The 27867-nt window shown below is 56.2% G+C and overlaps 1 protein-coding gene across 10 annotated transcripts; it reads left to right on the forward strand.

Moving 5' to 3' along the window:
• The first annotated feature begins 30 nt into the window (after window positions 1–30).
• Window positions 31–27867, forward strand: NADSYN1 (NAD synthetase 1). 10 transcript variants are annotated; one of them, XM_070782742.1, is made up of 22 exons: window positions 42–247; window positions 3402–3518; window positions 6614–6776; window positions 7276–7329; window positions 7750–7839; window positions 8086–8259; window positions 10096–10147; window positions 12617–12705; window positions 12870–12987; window positions 13753–13884; window positions 18119–18193; window positions 19024–19172; window positions 19784–19832; window positions 20586–20688; window positions 21128–21296; window positions 22485–22620; window positions 23360–23466; window positions 24015–24146; window positions 24484–24553; window positions 24847–24975; window positions 25643–25819; window positions 27637–27867. In XM_070782742.1, the coding sequence occupies exons 1-22, from the start codon at window positions 163–165 to the stop codon at window positions 27685–27687; spliced, it is 2421 nt and encodes an 806-aa protein (XP_070638843.1). In that variant the 5' UTR covers window positions 42–162; the 3' UTR covers window positions 27688–27867. The 10 variants fall into 10 exon arrangements, 7 of the variants coding, with proteins under 7 accessions (XP_070638843.1, XP_070638845.1, XP_070638844.1 ...); XM_070782744.1 differs by lacking the exon at window positions 6614–6776 and adding an exon at window positions 1262–1322 and having other exon boundaries at window positions 43–247; XM_070782743.1 differs by having other exon boundaries at window positions 43–247; window positions 19048–19172.

Here is a 27867-nt window from a genome sequence, read left to right on the forward strand (position 1 = left end):
GCCGTCAGGGGGCGGGGCGAGACGCCGCAGCTTTGCGGTCCTGTCCATTGGACTGACGCAGCGGGACAACCCGGAAGGACCCGAGCCGCGGCCACCTCTCTCCCTAGGACAACAAAGCCCCACTATCCGGCCGGCCTTTTTGCCCAGGCGTCTGCAGCCAGGATGGGGCGAAAGGTGACCGTGGCCACCTGTGCGCTCAACCAGTGGGCCCTGGACTTTGAGGGCAATTTGCAAAGGATTTTAAAAAGTGAGTCTAGGGTCGGCGTGGGGTGGACAGGCGAAGGTCAGTTCTGGTCGCCCAGGTTTGCTGTGACGCATACGCAGCCTTGCTCTGGAGAAACTTGCGGCCATGGATATAGGGATCCTGATATAGGGATCCTGAGTGAGGTCGGGGTGCGGGTGGGTTACAGTGCCTGGGGCATGTGGTATGTACCCGTGGTAAGAGAAGTCTGGCCCTGGAGGTGGAGATGAGCAGGCTGGTGAGCCGGTCCTCAGGTACCTTTGGGGTCCGGTGTGGCATTTATAGAGCTGAACCCGGTCCAGAGAGGGAAGTGGAACAGGGCAAGGCCACCAGCTTAGAGACCAGTGTGGTCGTTGTGTGTGTGTGACGGGGTCCGTGAACAGTTATCACCTGCACCAGCTCACCTTTGAGAGTGGAAGTTTGCACCCTTGACCTCTACAGCTGCAGTGGGCTGCCCTGGGCGGTCTGCAGGCTGGCCGTCCTCAGCTGCGTCCTGCGGCAGGGCCACCAACCACAGTATAAACAGGGTGATTCAGGTGAGGGCGTCATATCAGCCGTGTGCCTTGGACCTTGTTCCTTTTATTTTTTTCATTGTCAACCTGCTCTCACCTTGTCAGAGCTCAGAGCAAATCTAGTTGATGAGAGGTCATCTCGGGTGGCCAGAATTGTGTGTCCACTAGGCTGGCCTCTCCTCCCCAGGCTGCTGCATCTGGAAGCTGCTGCTCAAACCCAGAGGCAGATGGTACCTGTCACCGGTGCCTTCAGGTCCTGCCTTCTCCCTGCTCAGGGTCGTCTCTGTCTGACTGTTAATGAGCTCCCAGTGTGTGACTCCCCCAGCCCCACCCCTGCTCTCCTTGGTGCAGGCCCCGCCTCTGTCTCATTTCCTGCGCTGTCAGCAGGGGCTGGGAGATGCCCTTTGGCTTTTTATGACACCAGCGGCAGCAGAAGGTTGGATCTGCCTCCTATGGAGGCTGTAGGTGCTGAAATTGCCTCTCTTTCTCTCTCTCTCTGTGCATGTAGGTATTGAAATTGCCAAACACAGAGGAGCAAGATACAGGCTTGGACCAGAACTGGAAATCTGGTGAGAGCAGAGCACATAGACACCCCAGGGTGGGCAGGCAGAGGCCTCTATATCAGCTGCCCTCAGCTGAAAGGGCAAGGAAGGAGAGGCCGGGGTTGAGAATTGGACACGCAGGCCCACCTAGGAGACAGAAGCCCCGTGAGTGGGCCTGCTTGATGCCCTTCAACGAGGGCAGGCCAGCCGGCCTGGGTGATCCTGGATTCCTACACTGAGTAACACAGGAGCTCGTCGAGAGGCTGACTTTTCCCAGTCCAGGCCGATATCAAAGCTGGCTGGGTTTCTCGCCTTGCACTGGTGTTTGGTCTCACATGTGGCCTAGGAGCTGAGGGAGTGACAACCGCTGAGCAGGAGTTTATCCTTGGAGAGGAAAGGACATTCCAGGTCTGGATCCCACACAGGGCATCTCCCTGACCTCATTTTCATCTAAGAGCCAGGCTCTCTTCCTTATCAGAACCAGAGGCCCGGAGGAATGCTCCTCTAGGCGTTAAGAATGGCAAAGGTTAGTGTTTGTGGCAGCAAAGTTTGCTTGGCATTTTAACATCACTTCTGCTATGCAATGAGTGCGAAGGACTTTTTGAAGATTTACAAGTAGTTTACAGGGACTTCCCTGGTGGTCCAGTGGTTAAGAATCTGCCCTCCAAGGCAGGGAATGTGGGTTCGATCCTTGGTTGCGGAACTATGATCCCACATGCCTCAGGGGAACTAAGATCCCACATGCCTCAGGGCAACTAAGCCTGTGCCACAGCTACTGAGCCCACTTGCTCCAGAGCCTGCAAGCTGCAACGAAAGATCGCACATGCCGCAACTAAGACCCTACACAGTCAAATATATAAATAGATAAATATTAAAAAAATAATAATGATAAAAGTAGTTTACAAATACTCTACGTTTCATTACTGGGACCCCCGCACTGAAGAATCACCCTCAACCCAGCCTACCCATGTCAGGGCCTCACTGAGCATTGTATGAGTGTTTTTCAGGGGCTGTTACACTATGGTTTCACAAACTGGATGATTTAAAACAGCAGAAATTCATTCTCTCACAGTTCAGGAGGCCTGAAGTCCAAAATCAAGGTGTGGGCAGGATCCTGCTTCCTCCGAGGCTCCAGGGGAGGGTGCTTCCTGCCTCTTCCAGCTCCTGACTCCCCACTCCCATCTCATGAGTGCACCCCTCCAGCCACCCCTCCCTCTTCTCCGCTGCTTTCCTTCATGTAAGGACGCTTCTTATTGGATTTAGGTCCCACCCGGATAGGCCAGGGTCATCTCATCTCCAGATCTTTCACTTACTCACATCTCTAAAGACACTTTTTCCAAATGAGGTCACATCCACAGGTTCTAAGGGCTTCCCAGGTGGCTCATCGGTAAAGAACCTGCCTGCCAGTGCAGGGCACGCAAGTTCAGTCCCTGGATCGGGAGGATCACCTGGAGAAGGAAATTGCAGCCTGTTCCAGTATTCTTGCCTGGAGAATCCCATGCATAGAGGAGCCTGGTGGGCGACAGTCCATAGGGTTGCCAGGAGTTTGACACAACTGAGCATGCACACGCACACCATAAGTTCTGGAGGTTACAACATAGACACGTCTCTTTGGGGGACACCATTCAGCCTGGTGTAAGCTCAAGTAAATCGCAAGGAAGTCATGTAGCCGTGTAAGTGGCACTTGAATGGTTATTCACGGCCCCTTTGCCCGAAGAATGTTCTTCTCTGGATCCAGCTTTGTTTCTTTTGCATCCTTTTCTTGTAGATTAGTGTAATTTGGGCCACGTTGAAGGTTGAAAAGAATCCGAGAGCAGACAGTTTTTGACACGACAGAGAATTTCTTAGTAACTGAGAACTAGGAGGGACAGATGGAGCCCAGTCCATTAATTTCCAATACAGTGCATCTCTTTTCTTCTTTTTTGTAGCAGTGAGTCTAACTCTGGTTGTACAATAGACACTCCTGGGAGGCTTTATAAAGATACTGGTGCCAGAGGCACACCCTCGCGCAGTCACCCTGGCCCGGCCCCAGGCCCCTGCCCCATCCCTACCCCACGCCCACCTGCTGTGTCCCGGGCACTCACTGTTCTGGCCCTCCCTCTGCAGTGGCTACGGCTGTTGGGATCATTATTACGAGTCGGACACCCTCCTGCATTCGCTCCAGGTCCTGGCGGCCCTTTTGGAGTCTCCGGTCACTCAGGATATCATCTGCGACGTGGGGATGTGAGTGCGGCGTGGGCGTGGGAGAAGGGCCCGTTCCAGGGCCTGCTGTGTTGGAAGCCGTCCCTACATCGGGGATGTGGCGTCTGCTCCCTGCCTGGCCCTGCAGGCTGCAAACTCCCCAGGTGAAGGCAGCTTTGGGGAGATTTTTTATGTTTTTCCAAGCACTGCTGTGCACGTGGGAACACGCTTTGCACAGTTGGAGCTCAGGGTCCCCCAGCCTCATGTACAGCATTTTCCTTACTTAGTAGTAAGTTTGGGGATGGTTCCCTGTCACTCTGGGCTTCCCAGGTAGCGCTCGTGGGAGAGGACCACCTGCCAGTGCAGGAGACATAAGAGACATGGGTTCCATCCCTGGGTCGGGAAGATCCCCTGGAGGAGGGCACGGCAACCCATTCCAGTGTTCTTGCCTGGAAAATCCCCATGGACAGAGGAGCCTGTGCGCTACAGTCCATGGGGTCGCAAAGAGTTGGACACGGCTGAGTGACTGACTGAGCACGTGTGCACGCATGTCATTGCACATTGACATGCAAGCCATCTGGTTCCAGAGGGTGTGGACACGTGAGTGTAGGCTCCGCGGGGTAGGTATATACAGTGCAGCTCCATATGGTGCAGTTGCACATGTAGGGCCAAGGCCTACAGGCAGACCTCTGAGAAACCACTGCAGTAAAGCCAAATACAGAAAGAAAGCAAGTCACACCAGTTTGAGGGAGGAGGTTTCCTGTATATATAAAAGTTATGTTTACATTTACCGTTCTATCTAAAAATGTGCATACATACCTCACTTTAAAACCTTTATTGCTATAAAACCCTATCCTCTCAGCCTCCAACGAGCTATCATCTTTTTGCTGGTGGAGGGCTTGAAGTATCATGAGAATTATCAAAACGTGACCGAGAGACCGGAAGTGAGCGACAGCTGTTGGGAAATGGCATCAATAGACGTGTTCAGCGCAGGGTTGCCACAGACCTTCAATTTGTAAAAAATACAATGTCTGCGAAGCACAGTAAAGCAAGCTGCAGTAAAATGAGGTCTGCCTGTAGGTCCCTGTGGTGTAGATTCCCCGAGCGCAGGTCCCGTGGGTAGGACTCTGGCCCAGGAGTATCCTACTCCAGAGTGTGTCTGTGACCAGCTTTGTGTAACCAAGCCCACTGACGGGCGTTGTTGCCTCTGTTTGCGTCTCTATTCTGTGTTACGTGGTGTGAATGTAGCCGGGTTTGCTTCTTTTTCCTCAGCCTTGCGTGTATTCTACACTCCCACCTGCTGTGACATCTGTGTAGCAGGATCTCTTTTAAGCAGTGAATAGAGAGATTTTTAGCCCAGTTTGCTCACATTTATTATACTTCTTGATATGTGGGCCATGTTTGCTTCCTATTGTGCTGTTGTGACAGCTTACCACAAACACAAAACACAGAACCACACAACCTTGCTGTCTTGTGGTTCTGGAGGTCACGAGTCTAAATGGGTCAGTGGGGCTGGTTGCTTCTGGAGGCTCTTGGAGGAGAATCGGTTTTCCTGTAAAGTCCAGCATCCAGGCTGGCACGCAGTCCTCAGCTCAGGCCGCTCCCTCCATCCTCACAGCCAGAGGTCACATCACTGCAGCCCCTGCCCCCTTTGTCTCATGTCTTCCGAGCGCCCTTCTCCCTCGTATAAGGACGCCTGTGGTTCTGATGAGAGCCCTGGGGAGTCTGGGGTAATCTCTTGTCTCAGGATCTGTAGCTTAATGATGTCAGCAGGGTCCCTTTTGCCACGTGAGGTGACATGTCCTCGGGTCCCGGGAATCAGGACGGGGACATCAGTGGGGGTCTTCACTCAGCCCACCACATGGATGGATTCCTGCCACTCTATTAAGTGTTCTGGTCACCGTGTTTTCTTTCTTTCTTGTTTTCCCCTTGTCTTTTTGTTTGTTCTCTTTGCCTATTTTCCTCTTCTGGCCTTGAATTTGTAATCTGACTTTAATTTTTCTACTTTTTTGCCCTTAAAATATTAACAATCATATTTTAAAATGTTTTTCTGGGATTTTCCTAGTGGCCCAGTGGCTAAGATTCCGCACTCCCAATACAGCGGGGGCCAGGTTTCATTCCTGGTGAGGAAACTAGATCCCTCATACTGAAACTAAGAATTCGCATGACAACCCACTCCAGTATTCCTGCCTGGAGAAGTTCACGGACAGAGAAGCCTGGCGGGCTGCAGTCCTTGGGGTCGCAGTATAAGTGCCACTGAACAAAGTAACGGCTATGCCATGATGCCACTGATTCTCACCATCTAGAAGTGTCTTATTCAAGAGAAAGATGCTGAGTCTCCTCCCGGCTTTCTGTGCCTAGAGGCTTGTTACCCTTAGCACTGCTCACAGGGGGCCAGCTCACAATCAAGACACCTTAGAAAAACAAGACAGAGAAAATCTTAGAGTAAGCAATAACTTTTTTTAACAAAGCTATCATATTTCTTTGTTGTCATGATTTATGAAATAGAACTTTTCTATTTGTTTTTTCGGCATCTGTAACACACTCTTGCTTGTTCTTTTGCCAGCAATTGAAGTGTTTGTGTCTGATTTATTAAGAGTTCTTTACACATGACAGATATCAAGCTGTCCCCATATATGATAAAAATACATTTCCTTGTCTGTTGTTTGCTATTTAATTTTACGTTTTGAGCTTAAAATCTTTCTTGTCATGCTTTTGGTTTGTTTTTGTCTGAAAGGCTTACTCACGCTGGAAGTCAGATATTCACCGAAGGTTTCTTTTTCGTTTAAAAGGTGTTCACCTCCTGCCCTGAACACGTTTCTGTATGAACGTGAATGCAGTGAGGTTTTGGTTTGGCCCGGGAGGAATGGAAACCGTAACGTGGGAGTGCTGGCTGGCGGCATCCGTGTGCCGAGCCCCGGCCTAGGCAGCCTGCCTGCATCCTGCCCTTTAAAATACTCCGAGAGGAGGAACCGGGGCCGCTCGGCTCAGCCAGTGTGAAGCGGGATGGAGCCCGGCCGCCTGGCTCGACAGCCCGCACTGCTTACGGGTGCTGTCATCTCGCGCACCCCGGCCCTCTTTTCTCTTGTCCCTGGGCCTGGGCCTTATTGTTTTTTATTTCATGATCAATCCTTAAGGCCCTCCTCCTCGGGTGCCTGATGCCTTCCGCCCTGAGCTCCTGCACTGTCGCCCCGAGCTGGACTCTGCCATCCCCGCCTGGTGCTGCCCCAGCCGGAGGCCAGCAGAGTACCCTGGCCTCTGGAGCACTGGCCCCTCCGCTGCAGAGGAGGAAGGTTCCAGGTGATCAGGGAGGGTGTTTGTCCTGAGGGGTCCAGACAGAGAGGCGAGCAGATCTGTCCAGCGCCCTCCACCCCCTGCCCCTGCCCTGGCTCCCCGGGCCGGTCCCCCTGCCCTGCCTTCTTGGTGGGGGAGCTCAGTCAGGAGAGATGCTGTGGCAGAGAACTGGGGACATGCAGGGGTAAGTCCCTGAGGCCAGCAGGGGATGGACAGGTGACATGGCAGCAGGGATGTGAGCAGAGGGAGGGAGGCGGCCACTCAATGGTCTGAGAACCTTCTGGAAGGAGAGGACAAGCCCTGAGTGGGAGGGACTTTTGCTGGATTTAGAAGACTCTGCCATTTAGAGTCTGTGCTGTGGCAGAAACACTCGGGTTTGTTGTTCACTTTTATTTGAGAAACCACAGAGGAGCCTTCTGATTCCCATAGAGGACCCGGAGAAACTTCATGTTAAAGCAGACGTGGGGCTCTGCTCTTTGCAGACGTGCGTGCCCTCTCTCCGCAGGCCCGTGATGCACCGAAACGTCCGCTATAACTGCAGGGTGATATTCCTCAACAGGTGGGTGACCGCTGGGAGCAGCACGACCCCCTTTTCCCCCAGGCTCGGGGCTTGGTCCCCAGGGGCCGTGGCTTCTTCTGGAACTACCTTCATGGCGGTGGGGTACCAGGAAGGCAGGTGTCTTGGGTGGCCCTGCTTCTCCTGGGCTCTGTCACCACTGACACCTTCAGACATCAGGTACAGGGACGATGGGTGGAGTTTGGGGACACACAGCTCTGTGGTCAGAAGGTCAGTCCTGGGAGGGCGACCTTGTAATAAGGTCTGCCTCGCAGACCCTGGGCATCAGTTGCTGGCAAGTGCCCACCCTCCAGGTCTTAGCTGCTCTGTCCCCATTGACGGTCAGGGTGGACGGGCTGGTGGCTGCTCCATGTCACGTGGGGCGTGTTCATCTCAGGAGCGGCCTTGTTCCCCTGTCTGTAGGAAGATCCTGCTCATCAGACCCAAGATGGCCTTGGCGAATGAGGGCAACTACCGAGAGTTGCGCTGGTTCACGCCATGGTCCAGGAGCCGGTGAGTCACTGCCCGCGCCGTGGTCCAGGAGCCCAGATGGTGGCCGCTCCTAGGATGCGTGGGGGAGACAGACAGATTCGGGCCAGCGTCCCTGCCCACACGGGGCCTGTCGTCTAGTGACCGCTGCCTGATGCTGCTGATTAATTTGTAGCTAGTTTATCAGACACCACATAAAATCTCAGTCATCAGTCACCTGTCATCCGTCTTTCTACACGTGATCCTACAGATCAGGTTTCTCTACTCCAGGCCTGTTGCCTTGAGGCCGGCTCGGTCTTGTTGTGGGGGCGTCCTGTGCATGGAAGAGCGTGCAGTAGCATCCCTGGCCTCCACTGGCGGATACATCTGCATCCCTGTCAGTCTACAATGTCCCCAGACGTTGTCAGGCGTCCCCTGGGACAGAATCGTCCTGTTCTTCTTACAGTTAGTGCTGTTTTTTTCCACTGTTGCTGCTGTTACCGACGGAATCTTTAACGTGATTTTTAAACGTTTTATTGACATGTAGTTGATTTACAGCGTTGTGTTAATTTCTTCTGAGCAGCAAAATGATTCAGTTATACATCTAGATACATTCTTTTTCAAACATTATGTGTATTTATCCTTGGGTCTTTGTTGCTATGTGGTCTCTTCTCTATTTGTGGCGAGCAGGGGCTACTCTCGAGTTGCGATGTGGGTGGGCTTATCTCTGTGCCGGCTTCTCCTGCTGCAGAGCGTGGGTTCTGGGGCACACGGCCTCAGTGGTTGCAGCACATGGGCTCCAGAGCACAGGCTCCGTGGTTGTGGAGCACGGGCTTAGCTGCTCCACAGCATGTGTGATCTTCCGGATCAGGGATCAAACCCGTGTCTTCTGCATTGGCAGACAGATTCTTTACCACTGAGGCACCAGGGGGGCCCCGTATACATTCTTCTTCATGTGTGAATTGAAGGGGGAGGTGACGATGAAGGGAGAAACCTTGGGCAGCTGTCCCTTGAAAACAGATTGTGATACAGCAACATCACTATGAACAAACCTACCAACGGTGAACTGAGTGCTCAACGTGGGATGCCAAGGCAGCTCAGGGCTCAGAGGGCGTCTGCAGTGTCCGCTCCCTTCATTAGTGAGCGCGAGACGGCATCATCCCCTCAATGTCTCTGCTTTTGAATTTTAGTTAAGGGATTTCCCTGGTGGCCCAGTGGTTAAGATTGCATCTCCCAGTGCAGGGGACGTGGGTTCTATCCTTAGTTGGGGACCTAAGATCCCACATACCTCAGGGCTGAAAAATCAAACCATAAAACAGAAGCCACATTGTAACAAATTAAGTAAAGACTTTAAAAATGGTCCACATTAAAAAGAAACTTTATCAAAAAATTTACTGGAATAAAAGTCACTGAAATCTCCCAGGAGGTTCTTGTGAATTCTGAGAAAGCAAAAAGAAATCCAGTCAATTCAGTGTCTTCATGGTACATCTGGTAACAGCCCACTTGAGGTCAGCTTTGGAAACCATCTAGTATTCGAATTCTGCCTTTTAGGGTAGACCTTGGAGTGGCTTGGGCTTCCCTGGGGGCTCAGACGGTAAAGAATCCACCTGCCAATGCAGGAGACCTGGGTTCGATCCCTGGGTTGGGAAGATCCCCTGGAGAAGGGAATGGCAATCCACTCCAGTATTCATGCCTGGAGAATTCCATGGACGCAGGAGCCTGGTGGGCTACAGCCCATGGAGTTGCAAAAAGTCGGACAGGGCTGAGCGACTAACACTTTCACTTTCTGGGATGGCATGTACAGAAGTTGTGTATTAAACTCTCTAGCCATCTTTCACAATTCGGAACGTGACTGATTGCTTCAGTGATGATACAGGCTTGTCTCTGCATGCTGGCTTCATGCAGTGCGATCTTTCTGGTTGAAGAACTTTGATCAGAAATTCCAGCCGCATTTCTCTGTGGGGAAATGTGTCTCCTTCTTGGACAGTCCCCTTGACGTGCCTCTCAGAGGGCATAAAGAAAGCGTGGGGCAAGCAGGGCCAGTGAGGGAGCCCCCGAGTGCCTCGGTGTTCCACGTCCTGGAAGCCGCATGCAGTCGCCTTGCTCAGAAGCCTCATGCAGTCGCCTTTCTCTTCCCTTTTTGACTTAAAGGGGTTGCAACAGCGAGTGTCAAAACTCGACAGCTCCTTTGCCAGCTCACAGGCTCCGCACTCTCAGTCTGAGCTTTACTCCGCCTCTGGATGCCATTTTGCGTTTTCCCTGAGATGGTCCTACTCAGGTCTGTGGTGGTTTCCTTTCTAGGCAAACAGAGGAGTATTTTCTCCCCCGGATGTTACAGGACCTGACGAAGCAGGTGAGTCTTGGGGAAGAAAACTCGTCTGTCAGACTGTTCCTCTGGAGTGGGCCGTGGGGGCAGGACCCTTGGGGACAGAGTCACGGCATCACTGTGTCCCATGTAAGGAAAAACAGACGGGGGGTGATTTCTGTCACAAGCCGGGAGGGGCCCAGGAGCATGGGGCAGTGGGCGCCTCCTTGTCCCTACATGATGTCCCTCCTCTCTTCCGGCTCACACCGTGGGATGGGCTCAGTGGAGCTTGGGAGGGGGCTTCCTGCACTACCCTGGCCAGCTGTTCCCTGCTGGGCTGGGGCTCCAGCCGCGGGGCTGCCCAAGAAGCCGAGTTTGGGGGATTTCTGATTGTAAAACTCATGGAAGACTTTACTTGGCTCCTGTTTATTCTGTGAAAACTCAGCATCAGAAGTCTGTCTTGTCTTGTCTTTGGTACCTGGCTGTCCACGTGTGAAGAGCTTTGACCTTGCAGCCTTATCCAGGGGGTCCTTGTCCATCCCTTCATCCTGGAACCTGCTGGAACCCTGTGCTATCTACTTCCAGTGGGGGCTTGGGAGCCAGGGGCTCACAGGGAATGTTTTGAGGGGCCCCTGGTATCTCTGGCTCCTACCTGAGTTTCCATTCTGGTTGCCAGGTGCATTAACTTGTTCAGGCTTCCATAACCAATTCCGCAGCCTAGGGATTCAGACAGCAGACTTTCATTCTCTCCAGGCCTGGAGGCTGGAATCCCAGACCCTGGTGTGGGCAGGACTGGTCCTCCTGAGGCCGCTCTCCTGGGCGTGTGGACGGCCATCTCCTCCCCGTGTCCCCACAGGGTCGTCCCTGTGAGTGTCTGTGTCCTGACCTCTTCTTACAAGGACCCCAGTCCTGTGGGATTAGGTCCCAGCCTGGTGCCCTCATTTTACTTAATCATCTCTTTGAAGACCTCATCTCCAAACACAGTCATGTCTGAGATGCTGGCAGTCAGGGCTTCAGGATATGAACTCCGGGGACACGGTGTCCCCAGCCCTCTTGGGTCGCTGCCACCCGCGTGGCAGTCTGGGTGGGTGCGGCTGAGACTGGGGGAGGGGACTGTCGGTCAGGTCTGCGCGTCTCCCAAGTGGCCTGGAGGCTTTTCTGACCTTGAGTTGCAGCAACGAGAACAATGTGAAGTCACAGTGATCCAGAACACATGTGTGTGTGAAACAGTCATTTCAGCAGCAATCCTCCTGCCACGACACTCATTCCGTTTCACTCTTCTAGGACCCTTTCACATCCTAAACGTCCCACCAGGTGACCCCCTAAGCCCACGTGGGATCATCTGCAGGTGGAAGGGTGCTGTTTGCTGTCTTTGGTTGGGAACAAGTTGCGGGAATTGGCCCTGGGCACACATGGACTAAAATCCACGGCCATTTTCAAGAGGCAGAGCAAGCCAGCCCTGTGACAGCTGTAGCCTGGACAGTGCAGGTCGGGGGCCCGTCCCTGGGTGCCATCCTGGGTGTTTTGTTTGTTGCCCTGAGCCCTGGTCTTGTCCCAGGAGGATGGGGTCAAGATTCTAGCCCTGCCCGCCGTGGTCAGGGTTTCAAGGGCAGGGGATGTGGTGGTCCGTGGACAGATGGCCCAGGGTCCAGGGTGAGCCCTGTGTTCATGAGCCGAGGCCTCAGAACAGAAAAAGGCGGGCTTCCCCCGGCTCCTGCCCTTGGAGATGGAAGGAGTTGAGCTCACACACACAGTCATCAGGGAATCTGAACAAGATCCCAGGCCTCCAGGGTTAAGTTCTCTTGAGCGAGTGAAATAGGAGCACAGCTGAAACTTGGTCCCCGAGAGACGTGGGCAAGGTGGGTTCCATGCCCGCATGACCCTCTCAGCACACGTTCAACCCGGAGACACCTCAGACCCGAGCAGCGCCCTCAGGGGGCAGCTCCATCTCCACTCACCCCCCTCCCAGCAGCCCCACCCCTCAAGGGGCCATGAATGAGGCTCTTGGAGAAACAGGAGCCTGCATCCTGCCCCAGCCCTGCCGCGCGGGAGCTGGGTGACCTGTCAGCTGGAGGGAACTTTGTCAGGCTCAGTTGGGTCGTTTCTGGCGTGGGCACGGGACCACCCGAGCACAGACGATGTCGGGAGAGCATCCGGGAGCCGACATGGTGGATGCTGGCGGCCCACTGGGCCCCAGAAGCTTCAGGAGCTGAGTCACAGTTGGTTACAGCCACAGTCAAGGTCATGGCAGCTCAGAGCTGGGTTCTTGGGCAGGTGAAGGGTGTGGCCGGAGCTCTTCAGTCCGCAGGGGAGACACCCGCTGGCCCTGGGCTGGGACTGCTTCCGTCGGGGGTTGGGGCGGGGGGGAGTAGGGGGGGAAGTGGGTATTCGTTAGGGCTTGAAACAAAATGGCAGCCTTCCTGCGAGTCCCACGTGTGGCCTCTGGAGTCCTGGCTCAGCACGTGGCCCAGACAGGAGAGCCAGGGGGCCTCACGAGCTCTGGTTACCGCCCCCCAGGAAACTGTGCCCTTTGGGGATGCCGTCCTCTCCACATGGGACACCTGTATCGGGAGTGAGGTCTGTGAGGAGCTCTGGACGCCCCACAGGTCAGCCCTGCCCCCTGATCCCCATCCTTGCGGGGCCTGGGGGGCTGGGGGTTTGCAGCCATCTTGCGTCTCAGCCCAGGGCAGGGAAGACACCCCAGGAGCTGCGGGGCTGGGTGGGCGGGCTGGGGACACGAGTCTCTTCTCTCCGACCCCTCCGCCCGCAGCCCACACGTGGACATGGGCCTGGACGGCGTGGAGATCTTCACCAACGCCTCGGGTAGCCATCACGTGCTGCGCAAAGCCCACGCCCGGGTGGACCTGGTGACCATGGCTACCACCAAGGTAGGCGGCGGCGGGGACGCTGGCGTGTGTCTGTCTCGTGCATGTGGGACCCGGCACCCAGCGCAGGGCAAGGCCTGAGCGTGAGGCTGCTCGGCGCTCCTCCTGGGTCCGGCCATGGCCGACCGGCCCTGTGGCTCCCTCTCCCAGGCCCCACGTCCATGACCTCATTTAATGGCGGGAAGCACCCTGTGAGGCGGGCACTGTTGCCACCTCCGCTCTCTGGAGCAGGGCACCCAGCATGTGACCGTCAAGTGGCCCCTGGCCTCACACCCCAGCCGTGCAGCTCCGGGGCTCTCAGCCGTCACAGTGGTCTCGGGACAAGTGACCGGGAATCAGGACCCCGTTGCACCACAGCCAGGCACGGGGAATGCCCACGAGTCTGCCGCTCTTGTGGGCAGCATGACCCCAGGGGCCGTGTCTGCTCTTTCCGGGGGCAGAATCTCAGCTTCCTAATCCAGGGAGTTGTCTTCTCCAAAGTTCCGTCTCTCCTCCCTTCTGGGGCAGGTGGCAGCGCCTGCCTTGGAGGGTTGTTGGGGGTGAGAGTAGACGCTCTGTGTGACGCCTGCTGCCTCGCGAGGCCGAGGGCGTCATAGCTGCGGGGCCTTCACTGGAGGCGTGTGTTTTATTGGCTGGAGCTGGGGCACTGACTATTAGTACAGCAGAGTTGCAAGGCTGGAGGCCTGAAGCTTCTCATGTTTGGGCCGGCAGAGGGTGAAGGTAGGTGATGGATCAGAGCTGACCACTGCTGTCCGCTGTGTTTTCCAGAATGGCGGGATCTACTTGCTGGCCAATCAGAAGGGCTGCGATGGGGACCGGCTGTACTACGACGGCTGTGCTCTCATAGCCATGAACGGCAGCATCTTTGCCCAGGGGTCCCAGTTCTCTCTGGATGACGTGGTATGAGCCGGCCCGAGCAATGGCGGGAGGGTCTCTCATTCAGAGCCTGTGTTCTCTGCTCTCCCCGTAACCCGGACCGGATGTGCCCTCCCTGGGAGGGATCCTGCTGGTTTTGATTGCTTCCTCTTCACCTCCTTGGTGAGGTGAGGGTTTCCTACCCCGAGGTTATGGGGACACCCCCACACAGCACACCGGATGGATGGATTCACGGCGGGGTATCAGCCCTGCATGCCCTGGAGGTCCCCACGAGGCTGCAGGAGCTGAAGGAGAGGCCCGGAGCTGCGGAAGGAGGGGGCTTGGTAGTGACCAAAGGGTGGGTGGCCCCTGGCTCCAGGGAAAATGGGATGGGCTTGTGGGAAGAATCCCATGGCTGGGGGGAGCTGGAGCTGGTCCCAGGAATAAGCAGACACTGCACGTCGTCCAGCGATAAGGGGGTCATTTGGGAGGAGCAGAGCAGGGAAGAGCCTTGCAGGTGGGCCCTTGGAGGCTTTTCCCCAGAGGTCAAGGCAACACAAGCTGGAATCAAGATTGCCGGGAGAAATATCAATAACCTCAGATACGCAGATGACACCACCCTTATGGCAGAAAGCAAAGAGGAACTAAGGAGCCTGTGGATGGAAGTGAAAGAGGAGAGTGAAAAGGTTGGCTTAAAACTCAATATTCAGAAAACTAAGATCATGGCATCCGGTCCCATCACTTCATGACAAATCGAAGGGGAAGAAATGGAAACAGTGAGAGAATTTATTTTGGGGGCTTCAAAATCACTGCAGATGGTGAGTGAAGCCATGAAATTAAAAGATGCTTGCTCCTTGGAAGAAAAGCTATGACCAACCTAGACAGCTTATTAAAAAGCAGAGACATCGCTTTGCCAACAAAGTTCCACCTAGTCAAAGCTATGGTTTTTCCTGTGGTCGTGTATGAATGTGAGAGTTGGACTATAAAGAAAGTTGAGGGCCAAGGAATGATGCTTTCTAACTGTAGTGTTGGAGAAGACTCTTGAGAGTCCCTGGACTGCAAAGAGATCCAGCCAGTCCATCCTAAAGGAAATCAGTCCTGAATATTCATTGAAAGGACTGATACTGAAGCTAAAGCTCCAATCCTTTGGCCACCTGATGCGAAGAGCTGACTCATTAGAAAAGACCCTGATGCTGGGAGGGATTGAAGGCAGGTAGAGAAGGGGATGACAGAGGATGAGATGGTTGGATGGCATCACCGACTCAATGAACATGAGTTTTAGCAAGCTCCGGGAGATGGTGAAGGACAGGAAGGCCTGGTGTGCTGCAGTCCACGGGGTCACAAAGAGTCAAACACGACTGAGCAGCTGAATAGCAACAACATGCTAGCTGTGGGCCCTGCCTCCCCCGACTGCCCCACGTTCCGGAAGCAGGACTGGAGACCTACCCCGCCCTCCTGGGTGGGGAGGCCCCATTCTGGGGGCTCCTCTGGTCTCACTGAACTGATGACCAGCCTGGGGGATGGGGGACACGTCCCCCCATGGGATCATGACTTCACTGGGGCCACAAGTATGAAAACCACAGCCATCTGCTTCTAAAGACACATATTAACATGGGTGTAGAGCCTTCCCATGTGATTGGATGTTAGTTTCCTTCACAGAGAGAATAAGACAAGATGAAAAGGTCCTTGTAAAGAATTGTGTCCCCTTCATGGATCACAGCCTTGTCATGGTGGAGGGGCTTCCATAACTCAATGAAGCTATGAACCATGCCATGCAGGGCCACCCAAGACAGATGGGTCATAGTGAGAGCTGGACCATAAGGAAGGCTGAGTGCCAAAGAATTGATGCTTTCAAATTGTGGTGCTGGAGAAGATTCTTGAGAGTCCCTTGGACAGCAAGGAGATTAAACCAGTCAATCCTAAAGGAAATCAACCCTGAGTATTCGTTGGAAAGACTGAAGCTGAAGCTGAAGCTGAAGCTATTTTGGCCACCTGATGTGAAGAGCCAACTCATTGGAAAAGACCCTGATGCTGGGAAAGATTGAGGGCAGGAGGAGAAGGGGACGACAGAAGATGATATGGTTAGATAGCATCACCGACACAGTGGACCTGAGTTTGAGCAAATTCCGGGAGATGGTGAAGGACATGGAAGCCTGGCGTGCTGCAGTCCATGGGCTCGCAAAGAGTTGGACACGACTTGGTGACTGAACAACAGCAAAGAGAATTGTGTGGCTCTCGAAAGTTTTTTAAGCCTCCAATAAAGAAAATGATGGTTATTGCCCCCAAATGGGAATCGACTCCAAATCTGCAAACGCAACACAAAGTAACTTTCGGTTCTGCCAGAAAGAGCCGCTGTGACTGGGCTCAGGCGGCCAGTACAGGCTTCTCATGGTATCTCTCATCTTGTCTTTTCGGGGTTTTTGGAAACAAGTGTTGGAAATGCTTGTTCACAGAAGCAGGTAGTAGCAGGAGAAAAAAAGGGTTTCTGGGGCTTTCTCTGCCAGAGCAAGACAAGCGGGTGTCTCTGAATAAGAATTTCTCCGGAGCCCTCTGATGCGATGTCTGTGACTTCACCGTTTCACGTACTTGAGCAGTCTCACCGAGGTTGTCAGCAAAGAGGTGGTTATGAAATCAAACTTCGGTTTCAGAATGGACTGAGGAAAGGAACCTTGGAACGAATTCATGGTATTTCTTGCTCAGAGCGAAGCCCAGGGTTTGGCAGTGTGCAGCTGGAAGAAGCCACCTCCCTGCAGACAGTCCCCAGACCATGGGGACCCTGATCCTGCCTTCCTGGTGGGAATGAATATGGTACCCAGACCTTGCCTTCCAGGTGGCAGGGTCCCAGAGGCCTCCTGCTGTTCAGCAGTAACCTTGATTAAGACAGAAGGCCGCTGGAGGCGAAGATGAAGTCCATGCAGACGGCCAGTGCTCGTCTGCTCTGGACATGCCTCGGTGCAGGCCCGCTTGGCCAGGACTCTCAGCCAGACGTCCGGGCCGCAGGCACCTGGTGCCGGGAGACTGGAGTGAGTTTCGGGGACCACCTGCACCTGGATGAGCAGGTGTGCAGGTGGCTGCAGGTTCCAGGCCCCCCAGGAGCCCCCATTTCAGCAAGCACCCGGGTGATTGTTTGCCACGCCATAACCTGGGTGCCGTTGCCCCACACCCCCCCGGGGGGCCCTTGAGCCAGAGTTCTCTGATTTGACTGTTCCTGATGGAGGTGGCATCACTGCCTTGGGGTGGGGGCAGTGCCCTTCAGTTCTGCCACCTCTTTGGTCTGTGGACCTTCTCGAGGGCACATGCTTCTCATGGCCTCGACCCCGCCTTTGTGTGAAGCTAACCTACTTCCAGGAAAAGTGGACTGGGGCCTTCCTCTCAAGAAGGACTCACTCCTCTGGGGTCTTTCCAATTTCTGTGGCTTTGTCAGGAGCAGCCTGGTGGTTTCGCTGACTAGTACTTGGGAAATGACAGAAGAATGAGTGGACGTGGGAGTTCTTTGTTCTCTGTCTCCTCACAGACGTTTCTATCTTGGGTTAGGCTCGGTGTTGGCATAGACGGCTGCCCATGGCCGGCAGCAGGAGCAGACGCCCGGCCACACCGGGTCCCCCTCAGAGGTAGTTCCTGCTGTCCCGCACCTGCACGTATGAGACGATAGCCTAGTGGTATGATCTGCTTAGGATTCTTTTCATAAAGAAAGGCGTCGTATCTCTGAATTAAAACTTTTCTATTTTCTGCTATTGGTTGCACGTGGCAGAACCTCCATCTCATCTGGACTCAAAGGCAAATGAAGCGTCGTGTCCTAGAACACATGCAGCACATCTGGGCTGTGACCTTCGTGTGATGACTGCCGGGGCTCTGGCTGCATCCCTCTTTCACTCTCCAGCTGGGCCTTCCTCTGTGTAGGCGTCAGTGTCAGTTGCCTCATGGTCACAGGACGGCTGCAGCAGCTCCAGCCATCCCATCTTCATACAACCACATTCAAAGGCAGAAAGAGGGCCCTTGCTCTCCCTGTGTCTTTTTAAGAAGCTTGCTCAAAAGCTCCCAGCAGACATTTGTTGTGTCTTATCAGCAAGTGTGTCAATTCAGTAGACGTTCTGGTGGCAATGACAAGAGGGAAGGGCTTTGGGTGGGCCGCACCATGGGTGCTCCCCTCTCCCCAGGCCCCTAGTCCCTGCCTTAGAAGGCGGGACTCATTGTGTATAATGTGGCATACTTATGAAAACATGTGCGTGAGGGAAAAAAATAGGAAATCATGATTTTTCTTGGAAACTCCCTTCTCTAGGAAGTGCTCACTGCCACGTTGGATTTGGAGGACATCAGAAGCTACAGGGCGGAGATTTCATCTCGAAACCTGGCGGTAAGCGATTATAAACACACCCATAGGATGCTCATCAAAGACGGAGACTTTTTTTTTAACAATAGCTTCCTTGAAATGTCATTCCCATAGCCTGTAATTCACTGATCTCAGCACGAGATGCAGTGGTCTTTACTGTGTCTGTGGAGTTGAGCAGCATCACCACCATCAGTGTCCGAATGTTCTTTTCACCTGAAGAAACCTGCACCCATGAGTTGTCAGTCACTCCCCGTCCACTTCCCCCAGGGTCCCTGGCAACCACGGTCTGTGCTGACTCTATGGATTGGCCAATTCTGGACGTTTCGTATAAATGGGATCGTATAATATGTGGCCTTTTGCAACTGCCTTCTTTCCTTGAGGATAGTGTTTTGGTTCCTCCGTGCTGAGGCCTGAGTTAGTTCTTCATCCCTCTGTATGGCTGAGTAATACCCCACTGCCCGGGTACCCCACACGCTGTGCGTCCATTCGCCTGCCAGGGGACATTTGGACCATTTCTGCTCTGGCCGTGAGGGTCGGTGCTGCTGTGGCATGTGCCAGGCGTCTGTGTGGACATGCTTGTGTGTCTTCTCTTATCTACCTGGGACTGCCCTGGTCCTGTGGTGATGCTCTGTTTAATTGTGGGAGGTCCTGCCAGACTGTCCTCAGTCACTGCTCTGCCTCGCATCCCCCCAGCGCTGTGTGAGGGCTCCACTTCCCCACATCCCACCAGCGTGTGCTACATCCATCTGTGTCCTGGCCATCCTGGTGGCTGTGAAGGGTCCCTGAGCTGTGTAGGGATTCTGAACTGTGTAGCATCCTCCCTACAGTCATCCCAGGGGCCTGTTTGGGTTCAGGCCCTCAGGGAGTGTCCTTCCCAGGCCAGCAGGGTGAGCCCCTACCCCCGCGTGAAGGTGGATTTCGCCCTCTCCTGCCATGAAGACCTGCTGGAGCCTGTGTCTGAGCCTATCGAGTGGAAATACCACAGTCCCGCCGAGGAGATCAGGTGGGGCTGTTGGTGTGCAGGGGAGGGGGTAGAGAAGGGTCTGCAGATGGTAAAGGATCCATCTGCAATGCGGGAGACCGGGGTCGGGAAGATCCCCTGGAGAAGGGCATGGCAACCCACGCCTTCTTGCCTGGAGAATCTCATGGACAGAGGAGCCTGGTGGGCTACAGTCCACGGGGTTGCAAAGAGTCGGACAGGACTGAGCGACCGACACACTGTCCTTCCCAGGACACTCCCTCCGTCCCCTGCTGCACCGCCAAGTGGCCACTTGGGGGCCTTGCACCCTGGTCTCCAGGGCCTGCAGTCGACACTGTAACTAGAGCGCGGGCCCCACGCCCAGCCCTGCCCGCCTTGCCCTGGGCCCTCGGGCACGGAGACGCCGTGCTTGCTTTTCTGTGTCTCCATTTCCCCCACGGGACCAACGAGAGCACCTACCTCCTGGGGCTGCTCTGAGGCTTCAGAAGCATTCATTCCCTCGAAAGGCTGAAAGCAGCCAGGGGCAGCGTGCTGGCGCCGCTCACCGGCCCTGCGTCCACCTGGGCACCTGCCCCCAGGTGAGCTGCGAACCAGGGCAGCGGCTCGCCAACCTCATGCTTCCCACCATTCCCCAGCCTGGGACCCGCGTGCTGGCTCTGGGACTTCTTAAGACGCAGCCGACAGGTAAGACATGGGGGGGATCTGGCCAGCCAACCCCCTTTAATCCTTCCACGGTGGGTTTGCGTTTGACTTTGTGGCATGCCGGTGACTTTTTTTTTTAAGTTTTATTTATTTAATTTGCTTTTTGACTGAGGTGGGTCTTTGTTGCTGCACTCGGGCTTTCTTTAGTTGCCATGAGCGGGGGCTACTCTACGGCTGAGAGCACGGGCTTCGCACTGCGGCGGCTTTTCTTGTCGTGGAGCCGCGCTCGAGGCACACAGGCTGCGGTCATAGCGGCTCCTGGGCGCTTGAGTGTGAGCTCAGTAGTTGGGGCACACGGCTTAGTTGCTCTGCGGCAGGTGGATCCGCCCAGGGATCGAACCAGGGTCCCTTGCATTGCATGACAGATTCTTAACTACTGGGTCACCCGGGAGTCCTGACAGGTGTTTCTTAATGCAAACATGTCCTGACTCTGCCTCAGTCAGGAGCCTCGGCTACCCTGGCCAAGGTCGCCCTGAGGTTTGGCTCCGTCTTTGGGGTCCTGTCTGATGACCCCGAGTTACAAGACTTCCTGCCTAGTGGTGTGATTGCGCGCGTCTGTAATTCACGGTGGAGACTCAGCCTTGGGCCCTCCACGGTGGCGCTCCCTTCACCTTGTGGAATGCGCAGGGCTCCCTTCTCCCCGGGCGACAGCACTTCGTGGGCGCTCGTTTTTGCTGCGGGAGCCGGGCTCACTCACGGCTCCGCTCACGCCGCCATCCGGTTGGCCTGTTCCAGGCAGGGTTCTTCCTTCCCCTGAGCGGCGGGGTGGACAGCGCGGCCACCGCCTGCCTGGTCTACTCCATGTGCCACCAGGTCTGCGAGGCTGTGAAGCGTGGAAGTAGGTGACGCCTGGGGCCCGAGTAGGTTCCAGGGGGGCTCAACCTGCGGGAGGAGCAGAGGGGCCAACCCAGCATTGTGGTGGGGGCATGCTGAGACGTCCCAGCATCACCCCAAGCCCTGGGGCCTGGGCACAGCAAGGCCGCTGAAGTCCCAGGGCCTCAGGCCCTCGTGGCCCAGTCCGTCAAGCCCACAGGGTACCTCCTGCTGCTGCTGTGTGTCAGCAGCCTGACCAGGATGAAAGAACAGGGCCCTGGGGTCAGGCCAGCCCAGGTTCACACCCTGCCACCATGAGGGGTGACGTCGGCCATTCCCAAAGTGTCCAGAGCTGAGAAACGGGCACTGTGGTGCCATCCGGCGAGACTGCCGGGCGGTAGAGAGGGACCGGGTGGTGCAGGCGCCTGGCACACAGCACGTGCCCTCTGTCCCACGGGTTTCAGATCTGGAGGTGCTGGCTGATGTCCGAACCATCGTGAACCAGCCCAGCTACACCCCCCAGGACCCCCGGGAGCTCTGCGGCCGCGTCCTGACCACCTGCTACATGGCCAGCGAGAACTCCTCCCAGGAGACCTGTGACAGGGCCCGAGAGCTGGCCCAACAGATTGGAAGGTAGCTGGTCCCTGGTGTCGGGCCCAGCCGGCTGGCGGGGACCACGGGAAGCTCCCCCAGAGACCCCATTTGTGGGTCACTGAGCACCCCAGAGGCGAGGTGTTTACTCAACTGCTGATGATGTGGCTTCCCATCAGCTTTACCCCAGATCTTCTCCGTGTCTGAGATCGCCCCTCCCCCTAAGTCCTTCCCAGGAGCAGGCTGATGCACTCCAGGTGGGAGCACAGAGCCCCTCACCGCTCCAGGAGTGCAGCCACCCGCCCTCCTCTGCCTCCCTCGGGGGCCACTGTACCAGACACAGGCGGGGGGTGTGTCTTTCTGTTCAGGGAGACTTGGTTCCGTTCAGAACGTTCCATCTGTTCTGCCTCCAAAGAAAAAATAAGGAGCTGCCCATCCTGTAAGCAGAGCTCAGCTAAAAGCTACCCCCACCCCGCAATCCTGCTCCCAGGGAGATGCCCAGAGGGATTGAAAGCAAAGAAATGAGCAAGTATTCACACATTCGTGTCCACGCAGCATAGTCACAGCTCACATGGCATCAGCAGTTGAGTAGAGAAATGATGTGGTCTGTTCGCACACAGGGGTGCTTCTCAGCCTTGAAAAGGAAGGAAGCGCTGACACAGGCTACCGCCTGCATGAACCCGAAAGCCTTAAGTTCAGTGAAAGAAGCCAGACACCAAAGGACAGTTACTGTGTGATTCCGTTTCTACGAAATGTCCAGAATAGGCCAATCTTAGGGCTTTCCTGGTGGCTCAGTGGTGATGAACCTGCCTGCCAGTGCGGGAGACGAAAGGGATGCAGGTTCGATCCCTGGGTTGGGAAGATCCCCTGGAGTAGGACATGGCAACCCACTCCAGTATTTTTGCCTGGAAAATTCCATGGACAGAGGAGCCTGTCCAGGCTACGGTCCATGGGGTCACAAAGAGTCAGACACGACGGAGCGCACATGCACACACACACACACAGAAAGGGTGTCCGTGGTCGCCAGGGGCTGGAAGAGGAGGGGGTTGGGGAGGGACTGCTCACGGGCACAGGGTCTCCTTCTGGGCTGATGGAAGGCTCTGGAGCTGGAGGTGGTGGCGGCGCATAGTGAATGTCCTCAACGCCGCTGGACGGGGCCCTCGAAGACGGCGAGCTCCGTGCCCCGTGGGTTTGTTTCACTGTCTGCACGCCCGCCCGTTCGCCTTCCAGCCACCACATCGGTCTCCACATCGACCCAGTGGTCAAGGCCCTCGTGGGCCTCTTCAGCCTGGTGACGGGTGCGAGCCCTCGGTTTGCGGTTCACGGAGGGAGCGACCGGGAGAACCTGGCTCTGCAGAACGTCCAGGTGCGCACCTCGTCCGCACGCAGGGACCGCAGGAAACCCAGGGGCGGCCGGCGGGGGGTCCACAAGCAGCCCGCCTCTTAGAGACGCGGAGCGTGCAGCCTCGTGGACGAAGATGGGGCTCTGCGTGTGTGCGTGTGTGAGATGTGCGGAGGGGTACGAGGGTGAGAGTGTGCACAGGTGTGTGCACAGGAATAGGTTAGTGTGCAAGAGTAAGGGAGTGGGGCATCTGAGTGTGCGTGTGTGGGGTGCAAGCACGTGACTCTGTGTGTGTGAGTGTGCATCGGCGTGAGAGTCTGTGAGCATGAGGTGTGAGTGTGTCCGAGTGTGTGTGTCTTCTGCATCTTCAGGGATCGGCTACAGGGGAGCTGGACCTTGGGTGGTCCGTGCAGGGAAAGAGGGGGCGTGAGCTGCTTCTGCTGGGGTCTACCCTGTCTCCATCCCCTTCCTGGGGTTGCTGGTGGCCTTCCCCAGGGGTGCAGGGACTGGCCGGAGCAGCCGAGGTCTCTCCCGCTGGCCTTGCAGCCCAGTCTCTCCACTGCCGAGCTCTCATCTCAGGCCCTGGTCCCTCCCTGCTGAGTGCAGGAGCCCCTCAGGGAAGGGACCATGGGCCCCGGGACTCTCTGGCCGCTAGAAGCTCCTGCATCACTTAAGCATTCCCGCTGTCTGAGGTGTGGGGAGGTGGTGTTAGCGCACGTCCCCCCAGCCCCGGCCGGCATGGTGACACCCTCCTGTGGGCCAGGCGCGGGTGAGGATGGTCATCGCCTACCTCTTCGCTCAGCTGAGCCTCTGGTCTCGCGGTGCCCCCGGCGGGCTTCTCGTGCTCGGATCCGCCAATGTGGACGAGAGGTGTGTGCGGCCCCTAGCCTGGAGGAGACCCCGCTCCACCCGAGGCCACTCCTGTGGGTCTGTGCCCCCCTCACTCTGCTGCTGCTCTGGGTGCACCTTTGGGAGCAGTCAAGGAGTGGAAGAGGCACAGGGGTCAGATGAAAATGGCCATCTCTTCTGGCCTGGAAATCCTGACCCTTACCCACAGACCGGACCCTGTTCGTACCATCAGCCGTCCGTTTAACGGGACACGGAGTGACCTTACACCCACCTCGGGCTTGGTTGAAGGAGCACCACTCGGGGCTGGCACTGGTCATCCCCCAAACTGTGTCCCCTCCGGCTTGCTGGATACCCCTCCTTGGCCATCCGCAGCACCTGCCCCTTCCCCAGTCTGCCCCAGCACATCAGACTCCCCTGAGACCCTCGAGTCTGCCAAGCTCTGGCTCCAGGGCCCCGGAAGAAGGCGTGTCCCGGCACCCAGGGGCAGGATGGCCAGGCCCCCAGGTTCTCGGAGTCTGCAGCTCCCAGGTCTGCTGCCTCGAAACCACCTGTCCTTTCTCCGGCCGCAGCCTCCTTGGCTACCTGACCAAGTACGACTGCTCCAGCGCTGACATCAACCCCATCGGCGGGATCAGCAAGACGGACCTGAGAGCCTTCGTCCAGCTCTGCGTGGAGCGCTTCCAGCTTCCTGCCCTGCAGAGGTGCGTGTGCCCGCGAGGCCATGGCTGTGCCCCTGCGCCGCCGGGTACGCGTCTTCTCAGCACAGCCCCGGCCACTCTGCCCCCTCGCAGCCACCTTCCGTAGCACCCATTGCCTGATGGAAGCGGTCGGGCCTCCAAGGGCACTTGGGCCCCGAGACCAGGTACCCGCTTCCTTCCCATCACTGCCACCCTGGCTGTGGCCAGATCCGGCGGCCACTGCCGCCCTCTGCCCCTCAAGAGGCTGGAAAGTCGGCACTTCCCCGTCTCCACACTTGCGTGATGTCTGTCGCGCTAACACCCAGCTGTTGTAACCGACCTCTGTGTGCCCTGACCACAGCATCCTGGCAGCACCGGCCACAGCTGAGCTGGAGCCCCTGGCCCACGGACGGGTGTCCCAGACCGATGAGGTAGCCGTGCTGGCTTTGTCGCTGAGCTTCCTCCGCCACCTCCGCGCTCCGGGGCTCCTGCGTGCCCTCCTGTCTGCCCCCGAGCAACCGTGCTCCATAACTGGGGCCCCGGCTGGGAGTCCAGGGCTTAGCGTCACCGTTGCTGACCTCTGATGTTCAATTCGGGTCTCTTGAGGTTGGGGCCGGGAGGAGGCGGGGGCGGGGAGTTTGGTTCCATCTCCAGCAGAGGTTTCAGGCTGTCCCCCCAGCGCTGACCTGCTGTCACTCATGAGGCGCATCTCTTTCGTCCCCAGGAAGACATGGGGATGACATATGCGGAGCTGTCCGTCTACGGGAGGCTCCGGAAGGTCGCCAAGACAGGCCCCTACAGCATGTTCTGCAAACTCCTCGACATGTGGAGGGATACCTGCTCGCCCCGACAGGTGAGGCGCCCGGCGTCTGCGGGGAGCCAGCGGGTGAGGCGCACCTGACGTCCGCGGGGAGTTGGCAGGCGAGGCGCCCAGCGTCCGCAGGGAGCTGGCAGGCGAGGTCACCTTGCGGGTAGGTTTGGCTCTGGAGCAGGTGGCCACTGTGTGACTTTAGGGGGAGAGCACTCCGGAAGGAACCACAGCCCCGTTCTCAGCCCTCCCCCACTCTGGCTGAGCTTATCTGAGTGGGGCTGGGCCCCCTCACAACACGCAAGCTCCTCCCCTCTTTGGGGGCAGAGGACGAACTCCGAGGTCAGAATATGGCTTCTTCCCCTAGTTGTCAGGCGCATTAGGGCTGAAGCCCATAGACAGGGTGGTCCCTGCAGAACCATCTGGAAGCTTCATGAAATAGCAATACATCTTCCTGGGACCCCTGCCCAGGTCTCCTGATGCAGTTTCCAGGATGCTGGAGTCAGGAACCCCCATCCTTACAGCTCCAGTTCGCTGCTCTAGCCCAGGCAGCAGCATCGGTCCACTCCTGGCTTTGGGGAAGTCCCAAGGCAGTGCTCTGCGGCTGCTGAGGGGAGGCTGTTAACTGGCCTGCGCGATGCTGCTGAGAACGCCAGTGTGGGGGCTTCCCGGCTTTGCTAACACCAGGCCCTGTGCACCCCTCGCCTCCCAGGTGGCTGACAAAGTGAAGTGCTTTTTCTCCAAGTATTCCATGAACAGACACAAGATGACCACACTGACCCCCGCATACCACGCCGAGAGCTACAGCCCGGACGACAACAGGTTCGACCTGCGGCCATTTCTGTACAACACCCGCTGGCCCTGGCAGTTCCGCTGCATCGAAAACCAGGTGAGCCGGGGGGAATGTTTTCTCTCCCTCTTAAACATCTGTCGAGGGAATACCAGCTCGTCTCCTCCACCTGCTCGTCTCCACGGAGGACTGAAAAGCTTTTTAATGTTCAGTCACTCCGTCGTGTCCGACTCTTTGTGACCCCATGGACTGCAGCATGCCAGGCTTCCCTGTACATGGTTAATGTATATGGTGGCATTTTTTTTTTATTGTCCTGCTTTCTGCCAAGCGTCCAGGATGTTTCAGGTCCATCAGAGCTTGGCATGTGCTGTTTTGGGCTGTACTGAGGATGCTAAAATTAGCAGCTCCATCCCACGGTCAGTGTGAGCCCAACCACTGTGATTTCTAGACTACTGGGGCGTCCAACCGGCTTTGCATTGTCTGAACCATCTGTTTTTCCTTGTTGATTAATAGTAGAATAAAGGAAGCAGAAACAAAATCAATTTAATAGGCAAGTCTAGATCCTTCCCTTTTCTGTGATGGAGGCAAGTTCGAGGCAGCCCCTCCCCAGTGAAGGTGATGGGAGGAGAAAGACGGCTGATGAGTGAACACGGTGATACATGGTGATACTGTTGCCAAGTCCAAGCTCGTCCTGCTTGATGCATGACAGTAAATGGAGAGATGAGTTGCTGAGACAAGGAATAGCGACTTTATTGGGAAAGCCAGTAGACCAAGAAGGTGGGGGACTCATGTCCTAAAGAACCATCTTGCCTGAGTTAGAATCCAGGCTCCTTTTATACTAAGAGGGGAGGGAGCAAAGTCAAACACTTGCTGGTTCCCGTGGGCTTGTGGCGGGGACGGCTCGTTTCCTCCTCCCTTGCAGTCACTCACAGGTGGGTCTGGTCAGTGTTTCCTGTGAACTAAACACAGGCATTTCAGCTTGGTGCTCCTTACCTGGGAGTCAGGGTTCCCAGAGATGACCCTTACGTATAATGGGCAACATCTCTTTAGGGCAGTGGTCCCCAACCTTTTCAGCATCAGGGACCAGTTTCACGAAAGACAGTTTTCCCAGGGATGGCGGGTAGGGGAGATGGTTCAGGTGGTAACGTGAGTGATGGGGGGCAGACGAAGCTTCACTTGCTTGTCCACCCACCGCTCAGCTCCTGCTGTGCAGCCTGGTTCCCAACAGGCTGTGGACTGGTGCCCGTCTATGGCCCGGGAGTTGGGGACCCCTGCTTTAGTGATAAATTGTAATAAATCCCAAAGGTTCTTTCCTCTTACAATAAGAGCCGCGTTGAGCTGGAGGACCGCAGGGTGGGGGCAGAAGGGAGCATCCATGAGGAGGTGTTGGGAGCCAAGCGACCCTGCGTAGCCGCGACCCTCCTCCAGGGGGCGTCAGGCCATGTCCAGAGACGTTATCCCGCCCGGGGTGAGGTCTGTACCCCCACATTTAGCAGACAGAGTCCAGAGATGCGGCTGAGCACCCCACAGTGCCGTGGACGCCCCCTCCCCACAAAGAACTAGTGAGGGGCGGGACTTGGCTCCGGCCAAGAAGCGCTCAGGCATGGGGTTCAGAGACCGCAGCTGGAAGATCCGCACATGTAGGAAAACACAGCTCGGTGAAGATAAGCTTGCTGTGACCTTCTAGCCCAGCAGTGACCCCTGTCCCCACCCCCGGCCGGCACAGGTCCTTCCAGACTCGGGATCTCCGCCCCACCCCACCCCACCCCCAACCCTAGGTCTCCTTGCCCTGCAGGTGCAGTTTGCAGACCTGCGTTTTCGATCCTGTGACTGTGACGCTCTTTCGGGTAGATTGGTGCGTTTCAACAGCGTGGCTGTTCGGGCCCTCGTGGTGACCACCGCGTCTCCTCTTCTAGGTCCTCCAGCTGGAGGGGAGACAGCGGCAGGAGCTAGACGGCGTGGACTGAGGCTGGGCCCTGTGCGGAGGGCTCCCCGCCTGCCAGCGACCAAGAGCGGGAGTGGAGCCCCATCTGACGTATTTCAAGGAGAGGGAACCATACAGTCTAGTTCCATTTTTAAAAAGGCTGAAGGGAAGAGGATGCGATTTTATTTGAATTTTTAATTGAAATACATACTGTGGATTTACA

The sequence above is a fragment of the Bos indicus genome, chromosome 29 (genome assembly GCF_029378745.1).
Source record: "Bos indicus isolate NIAB-ARS_2022 breed Sahiwal x Tharparkar chromosome 29, NIAB-ARS_B.indTharparkar_mat_pri_1.0, whole genome shotgun sequence".
Taxonomy (NCBI): Eukaryota; Metazoa; Chordata; class Mammalia; order Artiodactyla; family Bovidae; genus Bos; species Bos indicus.

What these genes read in the sequence shown, in the direction of transcription:
- NADSYN1 (XM_070782742.1), top strand. Translation starts at nt 163, where the DNA reads ATGGGGCGAAAGGTGACCGTGGCCACCTGTGCGCTCAACCAGTGGGCC. An exon ending in GAGCTCTGGACGCCCCACAG is followed by an intron (nt 12,706 to 12,869) that starts GTCAGCCCTGCC and finishes CTCCGCCCGCAG; the next exon opens with CCCACACGTGGACATGGGCC. An exon ending in TGACCATGGCTACCACCAAG is followed by an intron (nt 12,988 to 13,752) that starts GTAGGCGGCGGC and finishes TGTGTTTTCCAG; the next exon opens with AATGGCGGGATCTACTTGCT.